Raw genomic sequence first — 19,441 nt, 5'->3', positions numbered from 1 at the left:
GCAGAGAAACAAAAAGTTAACAGCTAGAGTTCAGAAGGAAAATGCTCATGCTTGAGGGCCTGCGTACAGGGCTCAGGGGATAAAATGGTGGTGGCGCAAACATGATAATCTAAGTTCCATTCCTAGCCACCATACAAAATCATAGTGTAATGGCCCAGTTCCATCATCCCTGTGTTGGGGATGGTGCAGGGAGCAGACACACAGATTTCTGGGCCTCCCGAACTAGTCAATAGAGTAAACATGTGAGTTCTAGCTCAGGGGGTGATCCTGTCTCAAACAACAGGGAGAAGGGCAGTAGGGGAAAATGGATGTGGATCTCCGGCCTCCTTCCCAACACATGCAGCTTGCACAGGTGCTCACACACACAGACACACACACACACACACACACACACACGAGGTGGCGGCTCCGCTCTCATGGTTCTCTGATCTTCTGAACTCTTCTAGAAACCGTTGTGTTATAGCCCTGAGATTTAAATTATGCTGGACAAAGCTGGTGAGCACTCCTTTGCAGCAGCTTTTCTTCTTCTTTGCTGACTTTTTCTCTAGGCAAGTGCAAGCAGGAGTTTCCCCTCAGGTACCACCTTCTGCCTCTCTCTAGGTCCTCTTTCGATGGTTTCTTCCTCTGTGCAATTTCACTAGCACGTTTCAACTGACAATCTTCTAAGACTTCTCTGTGGCAGATGGGCATTCAACATGACTGCCTGCTTATGCCACACTAGAATGATAACCATGAAACATAAAATATTTCCATTATTTATTATAAAATAAGAGTGTTCATTCCCTTGGTCCTATATGAAGCTTTATGTGAAAAGTTCCAGAAAAGTTTTGAGCATATATAAATATGTATCCAAAACATATTTTTCATTTCTATCTTGTCTCAGTTTCCACAATTACTATAACATGAACATCTTCCTCTATTGGTAACTAGATATGTCTTCTAGTTCTTTCCATTAAGCAAACATACAACAATTTATTTTGCCAGCTCTGTTATGATTGGCATGTAAGTTGTTATAATTTTTTACTATTCTATCAGCAATGCAGCAATGTTCTCATATGTGATTTATAATCTATGAACTGCTACACCTGTGGGTAAATTCAGAGCATGAAAATTGCTGCATCAGGAGACCTCAGTTTGGTTATCAGGACCCACATTGAGCAGCTTCATGGGTATCTGACACTTTGGTTTCAGTGCACATTCACACACACACACAGAGAAAAACATTAAAATATAATTTGAAATCTTGTTGCAACAAAGAATTTGCACTTTTAATTTTTGTTAGACTTTGTCAAATTTCCAGCCAAACACATTAAGCCAATACTAATTCTCACGTGCAGGGAGGTACTTCCCGGGTTTCCTATCCTCTTCCGCAAAGGTATTGTCTAATGTTTTGATGCTAAAGGCTCCTCTGATTGGTGAGACACTTCTTATTTGTTTTGGTGTCTGTGTTATTTTATGTTTCTGACTGAGGTCAAATATCTTTCCTTTTGCCTGTTACTCATTATGCATCCTGCTGAGGGGCATCTCTAGTTACATCTCCTGCCTGTGATTGGATCGTCGACTTCCTTGGTGGCTTGTAAATTCTCATTTTGTTTTATGGAAATGGTACCTTTGTATTTTACACATGTATATGATCTTGCCCTAATTTACTACTTTTCTTCTGTTCTAATGTTTACTTTCCAGAGATTCTTTCAGCTTTTATGTTGGTAAAAGTCACCAGCCTTTTCTTTACGGGTTCTGGGTTTGCACGGGCAATCCACATTTCAAAGTACTTAAATCTTCACTGAGTTATTTTCTCTATAGTAGGTTTCTAAAAAACCATTATTAATTCTTTGATAACTTTTTATGTTTTCAGCATACTCAGCCCTCCCCCAACTCTTCCTGGATCCACCCCATTTTCCTACCCACTCAACATTGTATCCTTTTATTTTGTATGTCTTTCTACCCATCAAGTACAAACTGCTGCCACCGAGTGCAGCAGTTTACCTGGGACTAGACAGGAAAAGAAACCCAACTCTCTGCCTCCAGCTGCTGTCAGTTGTCAATACCCCTCAGCTACAAGTGAGACCTCATGGCCACCTGCCCTCCCCATGCTGGGACTGAGTCTGGCTTGAGCTTCCGCAGGGAATATAGTGTGGGCTTCTATTTCAGTGAAGTCTTTACTGTGTTGGAGATTTCTATGGTATAAGGAGTAACCTAATTTCCTTCTAAGAGCTCCACCATGCTTCTCAGCACTAACAAGTAGTCCTTGTTTTAGACAGGAGATCATTTCTTAACACACACACACACACACACACACACACACACACACACACACTTGGGATCTGTTTGCAATATTGAGTTTCTCTGCATCAGAGCAAGTTTTTAAAATTTATGTTGCCTCCATGTCCCTGAGGAGATTTCAAGTTTTATTACGTGAGCTCCCCACTCTTCTTAGCTTCCCTCAGAATCAGGTTGCTCTCCCAATTGGTCCTTTGTTGGCATGTATTTCTTTCCTTATACACTGTATCATAACTGAATTCTCTCTCCTCCACTTGAATAATGTGACACTAGCAATGTTGTTTTTATGATGCAAAAGTTTTAGTTTGCTGACCATACTATTTATTTACACTACAGCTTTTCATATGAAAGTGAAGAACAATGTCAAAGTGTTCTAAGTCTGTTTTCCCTGTCTTTCTCAGCCGACAGTAATCTCTGAGTGAGAGCTCACTTTCCTTCACCACTTTCATCCCCGGAGTCCTACGAGCTCATGGATCTTGCGAATTCTTTTTTCAGTCAATGTACCAGGGGTGATAAGCATCATTTTTCTTTTGATACTTCTTGCATCAAAGACACTTAGGCTATTATTATGCAGCAAAAGTCTGTTATTAAAAGATAAAAAAGTATAGCACTTGGAATTAAAGTAACACGCTACCCTCAACTTATATTCAAATCTTTCAACAAAATCAAAACAAGAAATATATACATGGAGAAAGAGACAGGTAGACAGAAAGGCTAACAGGACAAAATGTTAATATACTTAAAATCACTTATCTTCCCTTTCAATCTAATTTCTAAAGAACAAAAGTGTTCCCCCATACCCTCATTTTCCTTCTCCTCTACTCCCATGGAAGCTCCATTTGGACCATCTGTATCAACTTCATCACGTCTCCAGCATCCTTTCCTAGCTCAGGTTCATTGCCTTAACTGTTATGATTGCTTCCAATGTTGCTCCCTAGTGTCCCTTTCCTAACTGTTTCTCACAAAGCTTCCTGGACAAGCTCATAAAACATAATGTTGCCAGGCTAACACCTCACAGTGGCTCGCAATGCCGTAGACTATCACACACGTTCCTCAGCAGGGCCGTCAATCCCTTCAGAGTTGGTCTCTGCTCTGCCCCTTGCCAGCCCTGCTATCTCTCATAATTTACGGCCTGGGAAATAACATTTCTTTCTGCCTTTGTTCTCCATTTGTTGTGAGTGTGCGGTCATCACGGAAAACCCCAAATCTCCCCTGCAAATTTCTTCAGCTAGTTTCCTTCATGTGGAAACTATGCCCCTAAACCTTTTTAGATCTAGACAAATCATCACCATCTTTGTGATGAGAACCTCGCAAAATTTGTTTTTATTGTTTGAGAATTTCATACACACTTATAATGTTTTCATCAAATCATCATCCCTTCCCTGCCTTCCATTTCCTCCTCGATTATTTGTATCACTTATCACTCCTAGCTTCTTATATTTTCATTTTGTTTTGTTTTTTAATCCACTGAGTCCACTTGGTGCTTCCTACATGTTCATGAGTATAAGGTCCCAACATGTGACCAATTCTGTGTCTCTGTGCTAATGACCATCTACTGTAAAAGGAAGATACTTTGATGAAGGCTGAGAGAGATGCACTGATAAACATGTATAAAGGTAAGAACTTAGGGGGACAGTTTATTACTATAACCATTTAGCAGAATAATAGCATTAGGTTTTATGACCTATGGACCTTGCCAGTCAGAGGTTTTTGGTTCAGCTAATGGTACCCACATGAGTCCGTCCCATCTTATGGAGTAAATTTTAAATCCAGTAATAAAGTGGTCTGTCACTATCTTAGTTACAGTTCCCTCAATATAGATCCGTATTTTGTGAAGTTTCCAGAACAGTAGATTTCCGTATGAATTTTTCAAAGATTTTAAGTGTTAAAACTTTCCCAAACTCCATCCTCTAACCTGTCCTTCCACCCCCACTCCATTTAGGCCTTCCTTGTCTATTATTCCCATTTCCTCTTCATAGTATACCTGTGTTCTAGCCCTCTCCCACAAAATCCACCTCCCACAGGCCTCACTAATTTCCTGACTTCTATATGTACTCTGATTTAAACACACATATCTAAAGAGTCAAAGCTGGCATCCATGTATGAGAGAGAACATGAGGCTTTTGTTTTTCAGGGTCTGGATTACTAGGCTATTTCCATTTCCTGTTTGTTGGGAATAGAGCAGCAATAAACATGAATGAGAAGCAGCTCCTTAGCTGGTAAAGAATCCCTTGGGGATATGCACAGAAATGGTATATATGGGTTATACAGTCCATCTACTTCTAGGTTTTCGAGAAACCTCTACCCTGATTTCCACAGGGGCAGCACCAGTTCACACTCTAACCAATGGTAAATAAATGGGAACTTCTGTGTTCTGTATTTATCTCCCCCCACAACCACTGAAATCCTGAAGAAATGCTGTGGGAACTGAGTTTTTAAAACACAGCAAAGGTAACAATTTCTGCAGTAAATCGTTTACCTGTTCACGGAGGTCCTCAAGCCCTTAATGACACTATTCTGGGCAAGCATCACTCACCACTGTCTATAAGATTAAACGGTTATTTTTAAGTTGCTCAGACTACTTGATCCCTACCAAACTCATTCCGCCTATGCAGAATGATGTTACCATTGACCCTATGGAAGACCCCATGAGTCTGGTGCATTCCAATTATAGACAAAACGGGCAGAGAGCCAGATTTGATCTAAGTTTATAAGTTTTCATGCCTACTCTACTACTTTTATCTTACTATGAAAAGTTCAAATAAACAAAAATAACAGAGAATACCTTATGCTATCATTGAGCATTAAGAGTTGCTAAGATTCTTCTGTATTTATTTCATCTACTTTAATTGTTGAATGACCAGAAGGAATTTACATTATCACAAGAGTTCCTTTCATAACTAAGCATATATGATATATACGTGGGTGTATAAATAAATATGTAACGTGACCTACCCTAATAACCCTTATACTATTTCTCTACTAATCCTGTTTAAACTTCCCTGAACATCCCCATAGCGACTACCAAAGCTGCTCTGTTGAACTAGTAATCTAATGAAGCATAAAGTTTCACTTTATTTTTTACATATGTATGAAGTCCTTTTCATCTACAGTAGAGACGCCTATCTCAGACAGCTTTGTGTGTGACGCTAACTCATTAAGGGATCATCTCATTGTGAGAACTATGAAACACTATTATCACTGGAATGTTGGGACAGATGTAAATCAAATCCTATGAATGGGCCTCAAATTCACTGTGTAGCTGAGGATGACAGAACATCTGTCCTGATTGTCCCTCCTGAGTCTCAGAAGGACAGGCCTCCACCGCTGGCTGTGTTCATGTAGCACTGTGGTTGAAATCCCCTCATCTGCCATCTTATTTAAGACAATGTGTAGGGCTGGGCAGGGTAATTTTGACACATATTGAAGCTAGAGGTTTACATATGTCAAAATAGCAAATTCTCAAAGGTTTCTCTGAATGTGATGCCTGCTGTGGGCACTCTGAAAACGAGGTTAGAGAAGCAGGGGATTCCATTAATTATGCCAATGGATTTCAAGATCATTAAACTCTATTATCCTTAAGGATTTGTGTGTGTGTGTGTGTGTGTGTGTGTGCATGTGTGTGTGCACACACACGTGTGCGTGTGTGTTCCAAGAAAGGGTTATGCTATCCCAACTTTGCTGAGAAAATGTTGTCCCTTGAGGTGGCATCTAAAGTTTACAGTGTGTTATCAAGAAAAAGGAAAATCCCTTCTCCAAAATTCTGATACCATTGATGAACTTGGTCAGCTCATTTGGGAAACTCCAACTCAAAAATACCCTCTCCCCCTGCCAAATTTTCTAAAATTTCTGTGAAAGGAAATACTCCTACATAGTCAATATTGAGTGGAAATTTGGAGTGTGTGAAGGACAGGTGCAAGTTAGTAAGGGTCCCACCACAGTGAGGAAGGGACTGCAGAGAAAGAGCCTCTTGAGGGAACTGGAAACACATAAAGAGACGAAAGAACTACACAGTCCGCTTCAAGATATTTTCTCTCCTCCACCTCAGGACACGGGAGCAGTACACAGTCAGGAAAGGGGTCTGGGCCCACGATTCATGAATTCCTGAAAGGAAAGGCAACCAAAGGGTAAGCGGATATGGTGGAACACAGCTGCAAGCCCCCTTCTAGGGAAGCTGTGGCGAGGAGACACTACGTTCAAGGCCGTCTTGGGCTATGTAAAGAAGCTTTGCTAGTTGGAAACGGGAACAAAAGTAGAACACGGGTACAAATGCTTATCTATGCCACATACTAAGTAAATCAGTGCACTTCCTCACTTGCACTGGGCCCATTTCAAACGCTCAGTAGGCAGTTAACAGTCAGTAGCCGCTGTATTGTACAGAGTGGAGAATAGCTCTGCATTGTAGAAGTTTAGACATCATAGAAAGCTAAAAAGAAAAGACAAGAGGCAAAGGAAGAGAAGTGATGACTCATAAGCGCTCTCCCCACTCTGCTTGATGTAGCTAGCTCTCCTGTTTAGACTGCCACTACTCAGAAAGATTGGGGCTCCACCCTACCTCCTTCCCAGAAAGCTGCTAGATAAGCTGCTGTCCCCCAAACCATCTGGTTGGTTGGCATTGTTGGACTAGGGCCTTAAGTTAAGGTGGATCCAGGGATGGGCTCAGCGGAAGATAATTCAAGGGATGAAGAAGGTCCGTGCACTCTCTGGCACTGAGCCCGGAATTCCAGGTGGAAGAACATCCCCTTGTCACCGACAGCCTCCTAGAGCCAGGCCTCCTGTCCTGCGTGCCCAGTGAGGGTTCTGTCACTCCAGCCACATTAATGCCTTATTCAAGCTAAGTCACAGTTTGGAGTGTCACCAATGGACTCGTTCTCATTTGCTAATGAGGAATGTGGTCGGCTCCTCTCCTATGTTCTTTCTTCACACCAACCAATCCCTACCACAAACCTCTTTACTCACTGCAAACACAGAACCCCTTTATCCACGCCTCTGAGTGCTACAGTGAGCCAGGTGACACTTCAAACCACCATCAAGTAACTGTTGCCACACACCAAGGGCAGAATGACAGCATTCTGTAGACTGGCCCCCAGAGAGCTCTCTCTTTCCTGAGACATGTTTAGTATGTTCTGACAATAATCTACATATTATCACACAGGTCTTGCTTCAGAGTGCCATAGCAAACCCCGAAGATAACCAGCTCCAACAGGGTTCCCGAGACAGTATTTAAGTGAAGATCTCCCAACAGAGTTTTTGAACGTTGCCTTGTGTGGGTCATGGCTAAGCTCGGGCTCTTGCAGCTCTGCATGTGTGGGCAGCCATTCCCTGTGTTCTAATTGGCTCACTGTGCAGAGTCTTGGCCCTGTGCTCGGGAATCGTGCCTGACTTTTAACCCACCTACCTGAAGTGCATCTTCCGTGTTCTCATTAGAATTTCAACACTAGACTTCAACAGGATTTTGACTAGGGGCTGTGGTTGTTTCCTTCAAATCTGCCTTGGCTAAATTTTCAAGTTTGTTTTACTGTGTTTTCAGAGGACAGGCTCTCAAAGAGGAGTGAGTAAAAAATCCATAGAGGGAAGATGGAGGCCTCCCCGGACTTAGACAGGTCACAGAGAACCAAATGACGGTAAGAGTTATGTCTTGTCTGTTCGGAAATGCTATTAAAAAAAAAATACCTCACTGATTATTAGCAATTTTTTTCTCTTAACAACTTAGGAAATCGCTGCATCTTTCCTAACATCTACTAAAATGAAAAGCTTATAATTTTCTATTGTGACCTGAGGGTTTGGCTCTGAACATAAACTGTACAAGCCTATGAATGATGCAGACACTCCTAACATACTTGCCCTATTAATCTGACGAGGAGCTAACCTCTAAACAGCCAAGAAGCCCTCGGCATGAACAGTAGCCCCCATACTGTCTGCTGTCAGTGGAGGAGAGACACATCCTACCCCATAGAGAGCAGCTTTTCAGCTGGCAGGAGGGTGTGTCCCTGAGTTTTTACCTGGGAGCAATGATGATCTTGTCAAGCATTTCACTGAGACCAGCCCAAGTTTTTAGGGTGGGGATCCAGACTGGTTATACGTACCTTCCCTCCTTCTCCAGTGGAAGGCAGAAACACCTCAAAGCCTGCATGTAAGAACATCTACTGGGAAATTATTTTAATCAGACACCAGCTGAGTGGGAGAAAGAAAAAGAGCAGAGGAGAACAAACAAAACTCCCTTGGTCGTGGATGTAACTGAATCCAGTGGCAGCGATGGACCGGCAGTCCCTCAGAATAGCTGCAGTGCTTCTCATTTTCCAGGTAAGCTGATTCTCCTGAAAGCGTCCTCCACCCTCCAGGCCCAGCATAACCAAACAGGGCTTGCCAGAGAGGGTTATTTGCAGGCACTTCTATGCTAAACCACTAAAAGTTTATGTTAATGACAAGGTGGTTTTTATGAACTGGGATTTTAAGCGGTGTTTCTCTTTTTAATTGAAGACTCCAGATCATATTAAGGTCCCAGTGTCCACTCATCATATCACATCTCTGACATTCCAGACACTGCTTGGTCACTCTGGGAAAATATTCAAACTTAAGAAAGTCCTCAAGTTGCTGTATTTGCTTGTTCAAGCTCTTGTTGGTGGGGATGGGGCTTTGGAACTAAACTTTCCAGGTGTGTGGGTTTCAATCTAAACACTTTCCCCTTCTTTGGGTAGTTTGATTGACAGACTGACTGTGTGTTCTACAGCCGAGAAAGAATTTATATACACTAGAATTGTAGCTGTGAGTGACGAGCCTCGCTATCTTAGCACTCTTGTTCCTTCCAGATGTCAGACTCCATCCAACTAACACCAAAATCTTTACAATTTGAATTAAAATGTCGTTGCTAATTTCAAAACCTGATAGTACAGGAGACTTATAGCTAATATAGCAGGTGAGGGGATGAGCATAATTAAGGGGTAAGTGTAATTGTTGCTGCCCTTGACCTTCAATAAGGATATTGCACAGAGTTGTACACTGATGGTCAGACCATGCAGTGCAATTATTTATTGTTGCCCCCCTACGGGTCATTCATTTTCTCTTAGAGTTGATAAATGTGCCACACCAAGATATCAGTTTCATGCTCAGCAATAAAGGTCTCTCAAAGTTCACGGGAGGATAAATGGAACCTTGAAAGGCAAGTCCAGGTAGATCCCCCTCCAGCTTTGGCAGCATGTGTTTCTTATTTGTTTTTACTTGCTCAATTTTTGAACTGGAATGTTGGGTGCGTATTGCAACAAGTTAGAGTTTTGGTTTGCTGTATGCTAGCTAATTGGATTTCAGTTTGTTTATCAAGAGGGGTCATAGGGCTGAGGATGTCACTCAGTGGTGGAGCACTTGCCTGGCATGCATGAGGTCCTGGGTTCAGTTCCCAGAAATGAGTGAGAAAAGGCCAGGGAGACGGTGAGCAGTGACTCTCAAAAGTTTTAGTTCTAAGCTGCCCTTCAAATGTGACTTTTATTCAATGGGTGTTTAAATGGATTCTTAGGTTCAATTGATGTCACTACCTGGACTATGGAAAAGATCGATGAGTATTATATAGCATGTCATTTGACCACAGAAATATCTGTCTATTGCTAAATAATGAAATACTTTAATTTTAAATTTCATATAAATTTGACTCTTTAAGGCTTATTGTAGTGCTTCCATTCACTAATGCAGTACCTATGTGCTAATTTTCATTGAATTAATAAGTAATTCTTTATTTCTTGATTTATGTGATTATTTCTAATTAATCACAACTTACGAAATTCCTCCAAACGCCTATTTCCTTGTTAGTCATTTATCAACAAAATATATCATTCTGTCAAAGTTCTCATAAAATTGTCTGCCTGGAGAGAGAAAATTGTGAGGATTTGTGTTTTATTCTCTAAGCTTGGATTGTGTGTGTGTACACATGCATGCACGCACGCATGCTCACGCACACATGCATGCACACCTATGAATTGATTTTGGGAAGAGGGAGAGTCTGTGACTATATTTACTGTGGAATCTAACACAAATTTCTCAAGTGCCTTACAATATGTATCTTTATTTTCACTTACATGTGTGAGTCTGTGTAAATGTGTTCAAGAAGTGTGTGGGTACCTTGGAGCTGGAGCTCTAGGACGGTGACTCAGTGAACGCGCATGCCAGGAACTGAACTCAGGTCCTCTGGAAGAGCAGTACATGCTCTTTACCTCTGTGCCATCTTGCCAGCCTATCTTTAGAAACTTTTACTATAGTTAATTAAAATGCTTTATTTTCAAGTTAATAGGATATTTTTGGTAAAATGTTTCATTTTTGAACTCTTTGAAGGTCCTGTTTTCACTGCTAATTTTAGAAGATGATTTTGCAATTCCAGCTTTCTGTTCCTAGCCTCACTGAGTGTGTTTGTATTTACCAAAGGAAAAGGTGAAAAAAAGGTCATTGTATTCTTCGCTGTTCAAAGTAAATAGATCAAAATCCATGTTAGATATTTAAAGAACATTTAGAAAAAATGCAAATATATTTAAGATGTTTAAATTGGTAGTCTTTTCATAGAAAGCAACTTAAAGAACTTGGCAACTATGTGTTGGTGGTATATTGCATGACTTGCTCAGCACATGTGGAAGTGGATGCGTTAAGCCTTGCCCAAATTAGTAAGTTAGACCAGAGAGACTAAGGCAGAGAAACTGTTCCTAAATGGACCAAGGCTGCTGCATGAGTTTTCTACCAATTCAGAAGTCTCCTGGATAGATGGTAGCTCACATCTCTTACAGTACTACAAGCTGAAGGCATGGGTTGATTTTCTCCCTCCTCTTGTTCCTTCTCCACCCCTTTCTCATCATCCTCTTCCTTCCCCTATCTATCTATCTATCTATCTATCTATCTATCTATCATCTATCCATCCATCCATCCATGTGTATAAGTATGTATGTATCTATCTGTCTGTGTATGTATGTATGTAGATAGATAGATAACTATCTCTCCATCTATCCATCTGTCCATCCATCCATCCATCTATCTATCATCCATGTATGTATATATGCATTTAGCTGTATGTGTGTATGTGTTTATTTATGTATGCATGTATCTATCTATTTATCTATCTGTCTGTCTGTCTATCTATCTACATAGAGGGAGTAGTTATAATCCTTTCCTTCCAGAGAACACTGTTACACCTGTGCACCAAACAGAAAAAAAAATCTGTGCAGATGATTGTGATTATTATGAAAGGGAACCCACAGCCTCCTTGAGAAGGACAGTAAGATCTGAGAACTCTAGTGATTGTGGGAAAAATCACCTGCTAATTTGCCACATCTGATTACTCTGCTAAACATGAATACAAATCAGAAGACATCCTTTTCTATAGAGGCAACAGAAGCAGATTAAGCTCAAAAAAACAGAAAAATCTCCTATCTTTTAACAAAAGTAATGCTAATCATAGCTTTGGATTTTGCTTGATTTTAAATTTTTGATTCAGGATCTTACTCTGCAGTCCAGGCTAGCCCCGTATTCACTATGTAGCCCAAGTTGGTCTTAAGTTCCAGGTCTCCCTGTCTCAACCTCCTAAGTGCTTGGGTTATAGGCATGCACCACTAGATCAGGCTCTGGTCTACTCTTTTTATGAGAATTTTATGGGATTACTATTTCATTCAATTAACCAACACCCAATAAAATAACCCTACAATTTGAGCTTTGTTAAACTTTTTAAGAATACAAGCAGGGGTTAAAATGGTACTCATTTATGGCATAGTTAATGAGCTTATTTGAACCTGATAAAGTAAGTTATTCAATTTACGTTCACTGACACCAAAAAAAGTACTAAACAGCTAGTATAGACCAAACAGAAGACAATTCACCAGAAACTTTGATGTTTATCTATACATATCTTAAATTGCTATGTATTGCAGAGGATAGCATTTGAACTCAATATTTTATAGGAAATGAAATCCGTGTTTATTCCTCTGGTTAGTGAGAGAAACTGAAGTGAAGCAGGCTCGTCTCTACAGATGTGGTATTTGTGAAAGCTTTCTTTATTCACTGAAAATTTAGGAGTAAAATTGTCCTCCAACTTTGCACAAGTGGGGAGTCACACCCATCACCACTGAAGTAGGCCGTCACAGTGTGAAAGACGGCCTTTCTGTGACAAGAAAAGCTGAAGTGAAGCATGCATGCTGTGGGCATGAATCAAGACGTGCATCTTGGGAGCAGCAGGAGAATGCAGACAAAGGACACTTGGGTCCCTGTGTACATCACTTACTTTCTGATGCTTCTCTACTCTGCAGTCAACAAGGACCCTGTGACCAACATCCTGGTGTCACAAGAGACATTGTCTAATGTTCAGGCAGGAAGCTTGATCTGCTGGGCATTGTGGTTGGGTTTCTTCTGCTCCTTCAGCTGAGTTAACACCCTCCAGGGTGCTGGGTCATGCTGCCCACCCTAGTTATGCTTGGCAAACTCTTGTAATGGACCTAGACAGGTCCAACTTTTCTCATGCCAATGACTGGCGATCCATGCCCTTAATTGCTCTACAAGCATGGGGTACAGTCTTTTATACTTGTCTAATTAGAATCATATCCCTACAAATTAACAGCTGATTGCTGCTTATGCAACTCTTTGACACTAAGCCATTTGAAGGCAAGTTCCATGTCTGATGAACCTTTGTGTCATTCACGGTTGTCTCAACCAAGACACTCAATGCAAGGCGGATCCACGGTGTCTCACCGCACAGAACAGAAACACCAAAAGGGAAATTGGGGATAGCTCGAAATTCTTTTCCCATACACACTTGAAAATTTATCCTCTCCAGGTAATCAGTGTGGAAATAACCATGTTGCCTTTTCCCTAATGGTTTGAGGCAGAGTGTTGCACCCACTTGACATTTCATTCTAAGCCTACCAGAACTTTCAGGGTCTCATTCTTTCTAATGCCTTGTTCCTTTAATGCAGCTCCTCATGTTGTTGTGACCCCCAACCTTAAAATTATTTCACTGATACTTCATAACTGTAATTTTGCTACTGTTATGAGTAATAATGTAAATATCTTATATGCAGGATATCATATATTTGAACTCTATTCACAGACCATTTCAAGGGTCATTCAACCCCAAGGGGTGACAACCAGTAGGTTGAGAACCACCCTTTTAATGCCATCATGATGTCTCAGAATTTGTAACACACATTTGTCAAAGAAATGAGCAACTCATGAATAAATATGAGAAATCATTGAGTTATGATCATTCCAAACATCACATCCTTTGTCAGAGAAATCCGAAAGAAAGACAAAGTAGGGGTTTTGTTGTTGTTTTGTTTATTTTTTGTAAAGAAATAAATTCTATTTTACCTGTTCTTTATAGCTTATCCCTGTGATGTACCTAATAGTTCACATTTTGTTCACAAATTGCCACTACCTCACTATTATTAAATGTTATAATATTTATATATTATACATATTATAAAATATATATTATAAAATTATAATTTATGAAATATATATTATAAAAATATAAATATTATATCAAATTTTCCTCATAAAAATTACCCTTCAAGTCAAAATTTAGGATGTGAAAAAGACAAATTTTAACTTCAAAAGACTTGTTTAAATTCACTTTAGCTGGATGATCACGGAAAGTGTCAAGAATGTGCATCCTATGGCTTTTAAATAAACATATTTTGATTGGCTGTGAAGCAGGTGTAACTAGAAAGGCTCATTGAGATGAGTTTTATTTACTGTTGTTACAGAACTTTTGGGCTCCAAGAGAATTTAGTTTTCAATGTTTGTGACAACACTGTGTCACAGACAGATTAAGTTTCCAGTGGGCAAGAGAGCAGGGTCTTTTTAAACACTGTGACAAGCCCTGTCTCTAAGGGAAATCGCCATTGCTGGGAACACTGCACAAAATCCAGATTGTTTCTGAGCCCAAGTTACCCCATCATCATCACACACAAAAGCCATGCCTGTGCCAGAGTTAGGACAGAAAATTTTCACTAATTCCCACACCTAAAACTCATTTTGTCTTTCTCTTCTCTTTTGTCAACAAAATTCCTAGGAAAGAAGCTGTATGTCTTCCTTTCCTCCCCAGCCAGTGTTCTCTTTTGGTAGGGCCAGTCTTTGCCTTGTCTAGCTGAAAATGTTCTCTAAAAGGACTTGACACTCTGGGATTTCCTCAAATTTTACACAGTTCAGTTTTTGAAGATCACGGGACATTCACGTCGCATTGGTCTTTCAGTGCCCCTTCTGGTCCATCTGTGCATCATTTTACTTCCTCCGATCCGTAGGGCACACTTTCTTTCCTGCCTTTCTTCCTTCCCCCTTCCTCTCTCCCTTCTTCCTGTCCTCTCTCCTTCCTCTCTATTTTTCTCTCTGTATCTCTTTCCCTTTTTCTTAACCCTTCAAAACCACCACCACCAAGCCATGCCCCACCTCTCCACACCCCTACTTTCCACTGATTCCCAGTTAAACAAAGGCAGGAGTTCCCTGTGCCACCCGCACCCACGGGTTGTTTCTTAGCTGCATCCCGCGCTTTACGAGCATGGAATTCTTCCATGATTTCAACAGCTCTACCAGAGTGGATGCACCTGGACATTATAGCCAAGCTAGGTTTTTCTCAATGGTGGCGTTCCTCCAGCACCTCAAACACTGTCCTACCTGTGGCCTCTTTTGGACTGCTAGGTCTGGGGATCACTCCTTCTCTTTATCTCTCATCCCATCTGTTCTCTCACCTTGTGGATCCTGTCTTTCCAGAATCTTTCCCCTTGATCTTTCTCTGTGGCTCCCACTGCCTCTGCATCTACTTAGCTCTTCCTCACCTCTGCTTTAATTGGTGCAGAAGACCCAACAGCCTTCAGACTGTAATTTCTAAGTCTTCCCATTGCCCCTACAGACTATTGTCCAAGTAATCTTTCTAACCTATAATTTCAACATGCCTTTCCCATGACCAAAATTCTTCAGCATCCTTCTACGGCACCCAAGGATTTGGTGTTACACCTGGAAAAGTGTTTGTGTGTGGTCTGTCCACACACATCTCAAATGAGATAAAACTCAGAGAATCACTATATATATATATCCTTTTCTGACTACTCAATAATTTTTCCATGTTATTGTTTTGTCTGTAAAAGCCTGATATTTTGTATCTGAATTTATTCTAGACTCTGATTAAAAAAAAAAAACAACTCATCAACCCACCACATTTAAAAAGCAGACTAGGTGGTTTTTTAATTACCCATCCAATTGTGAGTCTGACACTGTGGTGAAACCTACTTGGTCTTTTGCCTAAGCTGCTTCTCATGGGAAAGAGGATGACCTGGCTTCGTAAAGTTGTAGAGAGTTCTTAGTCATCTGGCTAGTTACCCAAAGCAGTAGGCACTGACGCTTCACTCCGGGAAGGGAAGTGCAATACCAGATAGCAGATGAGTAAACAAGAAAACAAGAGCTGTAGCTATGAAGAAATGCTTCCATAGAGAGAGATAAGGCAGCTCTGAAGCCCTGTCCCACCTACAAGCAAGAGCTCGAGAATAGTGCCCCCAAATCCCACAGCAGCGAGAACTCACTGGAATAGGGGAGTTCTGTACCAAGTTCGGCTCCATAGACAACACTGCAGTTGGACACCCTAACCACTAGACTGCGTGGACTCCTTTGTGGCCGTGTATAACTGTTGTTGTGATTGCTCTTTCTATATGAGCAGCACCTATGAGGCTGGGAAGATGGTCCGGGGCGAGAGAGTAGTGCTGCTACTCACCCATGAGGATCTGAGGTCCAGCATCTACATGAAAAGCTGGAATGGCCACAAATGCCTGTGACCCTACTGCTGTGGGGATGGGGACAGCAGGATTGCTGGTACTGGATGGCCACCAGCCTCTCTCCGGGTTCACTGAGAGGCCCTGAATCAAGAGAATAAGGCTGAGAGTATTAGGATCAGAACACTCAATGTCATTCTCTGTCCTCTGCACACCTGAAAACACATGTGCTCAACACCAAACACACACACACATATGCACACATGCACATATACACACACAAATACACACACACATACACACACGCATGCATACACACTCATGTACAAGCACACACTCTTGCACAAACACACACACTCACACATGCACACACATACTCACACCCACACATGCATGCACACACAAATACACACACATACACACGCACATACACACAAATACACACTCACACATGCACACACTCGCACACAAGCACATAAACACACACATGCACACACACTCACGTACAAGCACGCACACAGACACAAATACACACACAGAGCATAAACAACAAAAATGGAACTAATAAGAATAGTGTGAGGCCAGATCAAAACAGCAACTTTGAAGTTCTCAAAGATATAATATCCATTCTTGGTAATCTTTAACTTAATAAATTTTTTTGAGAAAACAGGCTATCTTATACTTGATTGTAAAATAAACACATATTTAGGCTGAACTGTATGAGATTGCATTTTGGCATAAGTTAACTCTCCTGTATAAAGGAAATAACAATAATGGCCACTACTGGGTTTGTGATGAAGATAGACAGACAGAGTTCTCTGGCCACATTGCCTTGCACTTAGTTATCATCAACTTAATGGCAATAGTAACAATTGAAGTGACTGACAGAGCATCATGGGTAAAAATTCTCTTCACACTACTCATGTTGACCATAAACATATGTTTGTTTCTTTAACTTTTTCATTTTGACATTTTTTTCAAAACTTCCTCTTGTGTTTGTTTAACTTTTTCATTTTGACATTTTTTTCAAAACTTCCTCTTGGGAACTGAAATTTATATTTTCCTTAAGGATGAAACTGAAACCAGGTGTGAAAAACTAATTATCATGTTTAAAATTATTAATATTCATATTTTAATGCACACTGTAGCTTTTAATACCAGTGCTAACATCTGATCATGTGCATGGGTTTCAGGCTTTGCTGTTATGAAAAAACTCAATTACAAGTTCCATACCTCTTATGTAAAAAGATATTTACAAAATTTAAAGGTGTACACTAGTATTAAATGATCCTCAATGCAATTTAAAACAACGAATGCAAAAAAGTTCAACTTTTAAAGATATATTTTCCATGTCTTAAACAAGTATACAGACACATTACTTTGATATGTGAATATTGGTGTTTTAAGAAATTACTGCAATTTTTAGGTTAAAAATAATTTAATATATCCTGATACTTCAGCACAAGTTCTGTGCAACACTCAAAAGTTGAAACTTCAGCAGAGCTCTATTCAAAAGTACATGCTTTACTGCAGAGAGAAGTTCCCTAGTCAGGAATAAAACAGCTAAGGAGCATCTACTGCCATTAACTTAGCTCACACATGCACCATTTGGTTTTATTGTTATGTGTTTTTAGTTATCCATTAACCTAGAATTGAACACATTCATTAAAAATAAACTATTGCAACTGCTTTTTGCAGGTGGTGCTTGAAGTTAACAGTGAATTTCAAATCCAGGTAAGAAAAAAACAAATCTATTTTTTTTTTCCAAACTAAAAAATAAAGGGCCAGGTATAGTAGTGCTTAACTCTAATCCCTGAATTCCCAAGGCTGAGGCATGAAGATTGTAGATAGAAGCCAGCCTGAGATACATAAAGAAACCCTGTCTGGAAATCACATAATAAACACACAGTACAAAATAAAATCAAGAAAGAGAAAAGGAGGCAAGGAAGAAAGGAAGAGAGAAAACAGACCAAAGGGAAAGACAGATTAGCAATGACAACTTATACCCAAGAAAAACTGCATTCTTCTAATTATAAAATTACTGCAATGTTACTATTGCAAATGTTAAAATCATCAAAATTCTTAATTTTCCATTTAACCATCTTCTCTTCCTGACATGATTACTCTTTCTCTCAAATCTCCAGTGGAATATCAATAAAAAATCATTGTTAATAGACACCTTATTTTACTCTATCTATTCAAGGCGAGAGACTATAATGTCAAAAATGGTACCAAGTGGTACTCCATCAAAAGGCAGAAACGTGAATGGATCAAGTTTGCGGCAGCTTGTCGGGAAGGTGAAGACAACTCAAAGAGAAACCCGATTGCCAAAGTAAGTGTGAACCCCAAAGCATGAATCCAAACAGCCCAATGGCTAGGGTCACAGTTCTGGAAGGGCACTCGTACTACCGAAAAGTTATGACCTAACAGCTCCTCCCCATTTAAACTATGAAAACTAAAATTCCTAAAGGTTTAAACCACTGAAGCTGGGCACTTGGGTAAACAGACATTGTTTCATCTCATTGACAGAAGTGATGCACGGGAACACTTGTTATACTAGACTCCCACAAAACCATAGTTTACAGATGAATTTAGAATTCAACTTGCTCAGCGTGTGGGCGCTCTCTACTTTGTGACCTATTAGAGCTTAACTCCTACTTGTCTGTATGAGCCTTCAAAGCATGCCTCATTGATAATCTCAAATTTCTATCATTTTCCCTGCCCTCCTTTCTTTGTACACAAAAGCACAAACTCAGGAAACTACTTCCTCCATGCACACAGATTCACAGCCATAGACATACAGAGACACACAGATGCAAACACAGCCATTCATACAGAGAGATGTGGCAACACCTTTGTAAGATTTGCTTATGCTCATGCAATATTTATTTGGACAAAAGGCCAGACTTTGATCCTTTATTGGAGTGAGCTCTTTCCATTTTATTTCTTTACCATTTTCAGAATTAAAACCTTCAAATAATTTGTTACTATAAAAATCTGTTTAAATATTTTTTCTGAATCTTTGTATTTTTAAAGTAGTTTTTTTAATTTAAAGATCAACATTATGTGATAACAGCATTATAAAATTCTCTAAGAAGGTAAGAAATAACCTACTGTAGACAAAGAGCTAGCGTAGAGTTCAAAACTAACACAAAAATAAAACTATAAATGCTTAATGATTATGGCATCTATGCATGACACCTATAAAGACTTCTTCAGGTGATACTTGTTTCTTGAGGCAGAGACAGACAGACCTCTGTGCGTTCAAGGACAGCCTTGTCTATAAAGTAAGTTCAAGCTCAGCCAGGACTGTTACACAGAGAAACCCTATCTCGAAAAAACAAAAACAAAAATTAAAAAAAAGACATAGCAATGGAATTATTTTATTCCATTGCTAGTTGCCATTAATAATACAACACTGACCATGGACCTACCACAAG

The 19,441-nt window shown here is 40.1% G+C and overlaps 1 protein-coding gene across 1 annotated transcript in view; it reads left to right on the top strand.

Annotated features, from left to right (window-relative positions):
- Positions 1-8,535: 8,535 nt before the first annotated feature.
- LOC121441877 (desmoglein-1-alpha-like) overlaps positions 8,536-19,441 on the top strand; it is a 28,510-nt gene continuing 17,604 nt past the window's right edge. The window contains exons 1-3 of the mRNA XM_041643212.1: positions 8,536-8,583; positions 17,700-17,735; positions 18,205-18,333. Coding sequence (XP_041499146.1) covers positions 8,536-8,583; positions 17,700-17,735; positions 18,205-18,333 — 213 coding nt within the window. The remainder of the gene's footprint in view (positions 8,584-17,699; positions 17,736-18,204; positions 18,334-19,441) is intronic.

This window comes from Microtus oregoni, unplaced genomic scaffold, assembly GCF_018167655.1.
Source record: "Microtus oregoni isolate MIOR12 unplaced genomic scaffold, Mior012 000082F_ref0000272, whole genome shotgun sequence".
NCBI classification, from domain to species: Eukaryota; Metazoa; Chordata; class Mammalia; order Rodentia; family Cricetidae; genus Microtus; species Microtus oregoni.
Note: the sequence above shows the minus strand (reverse complement) of the source record. Positions and strands in the feature narration are given on the sequence as shown.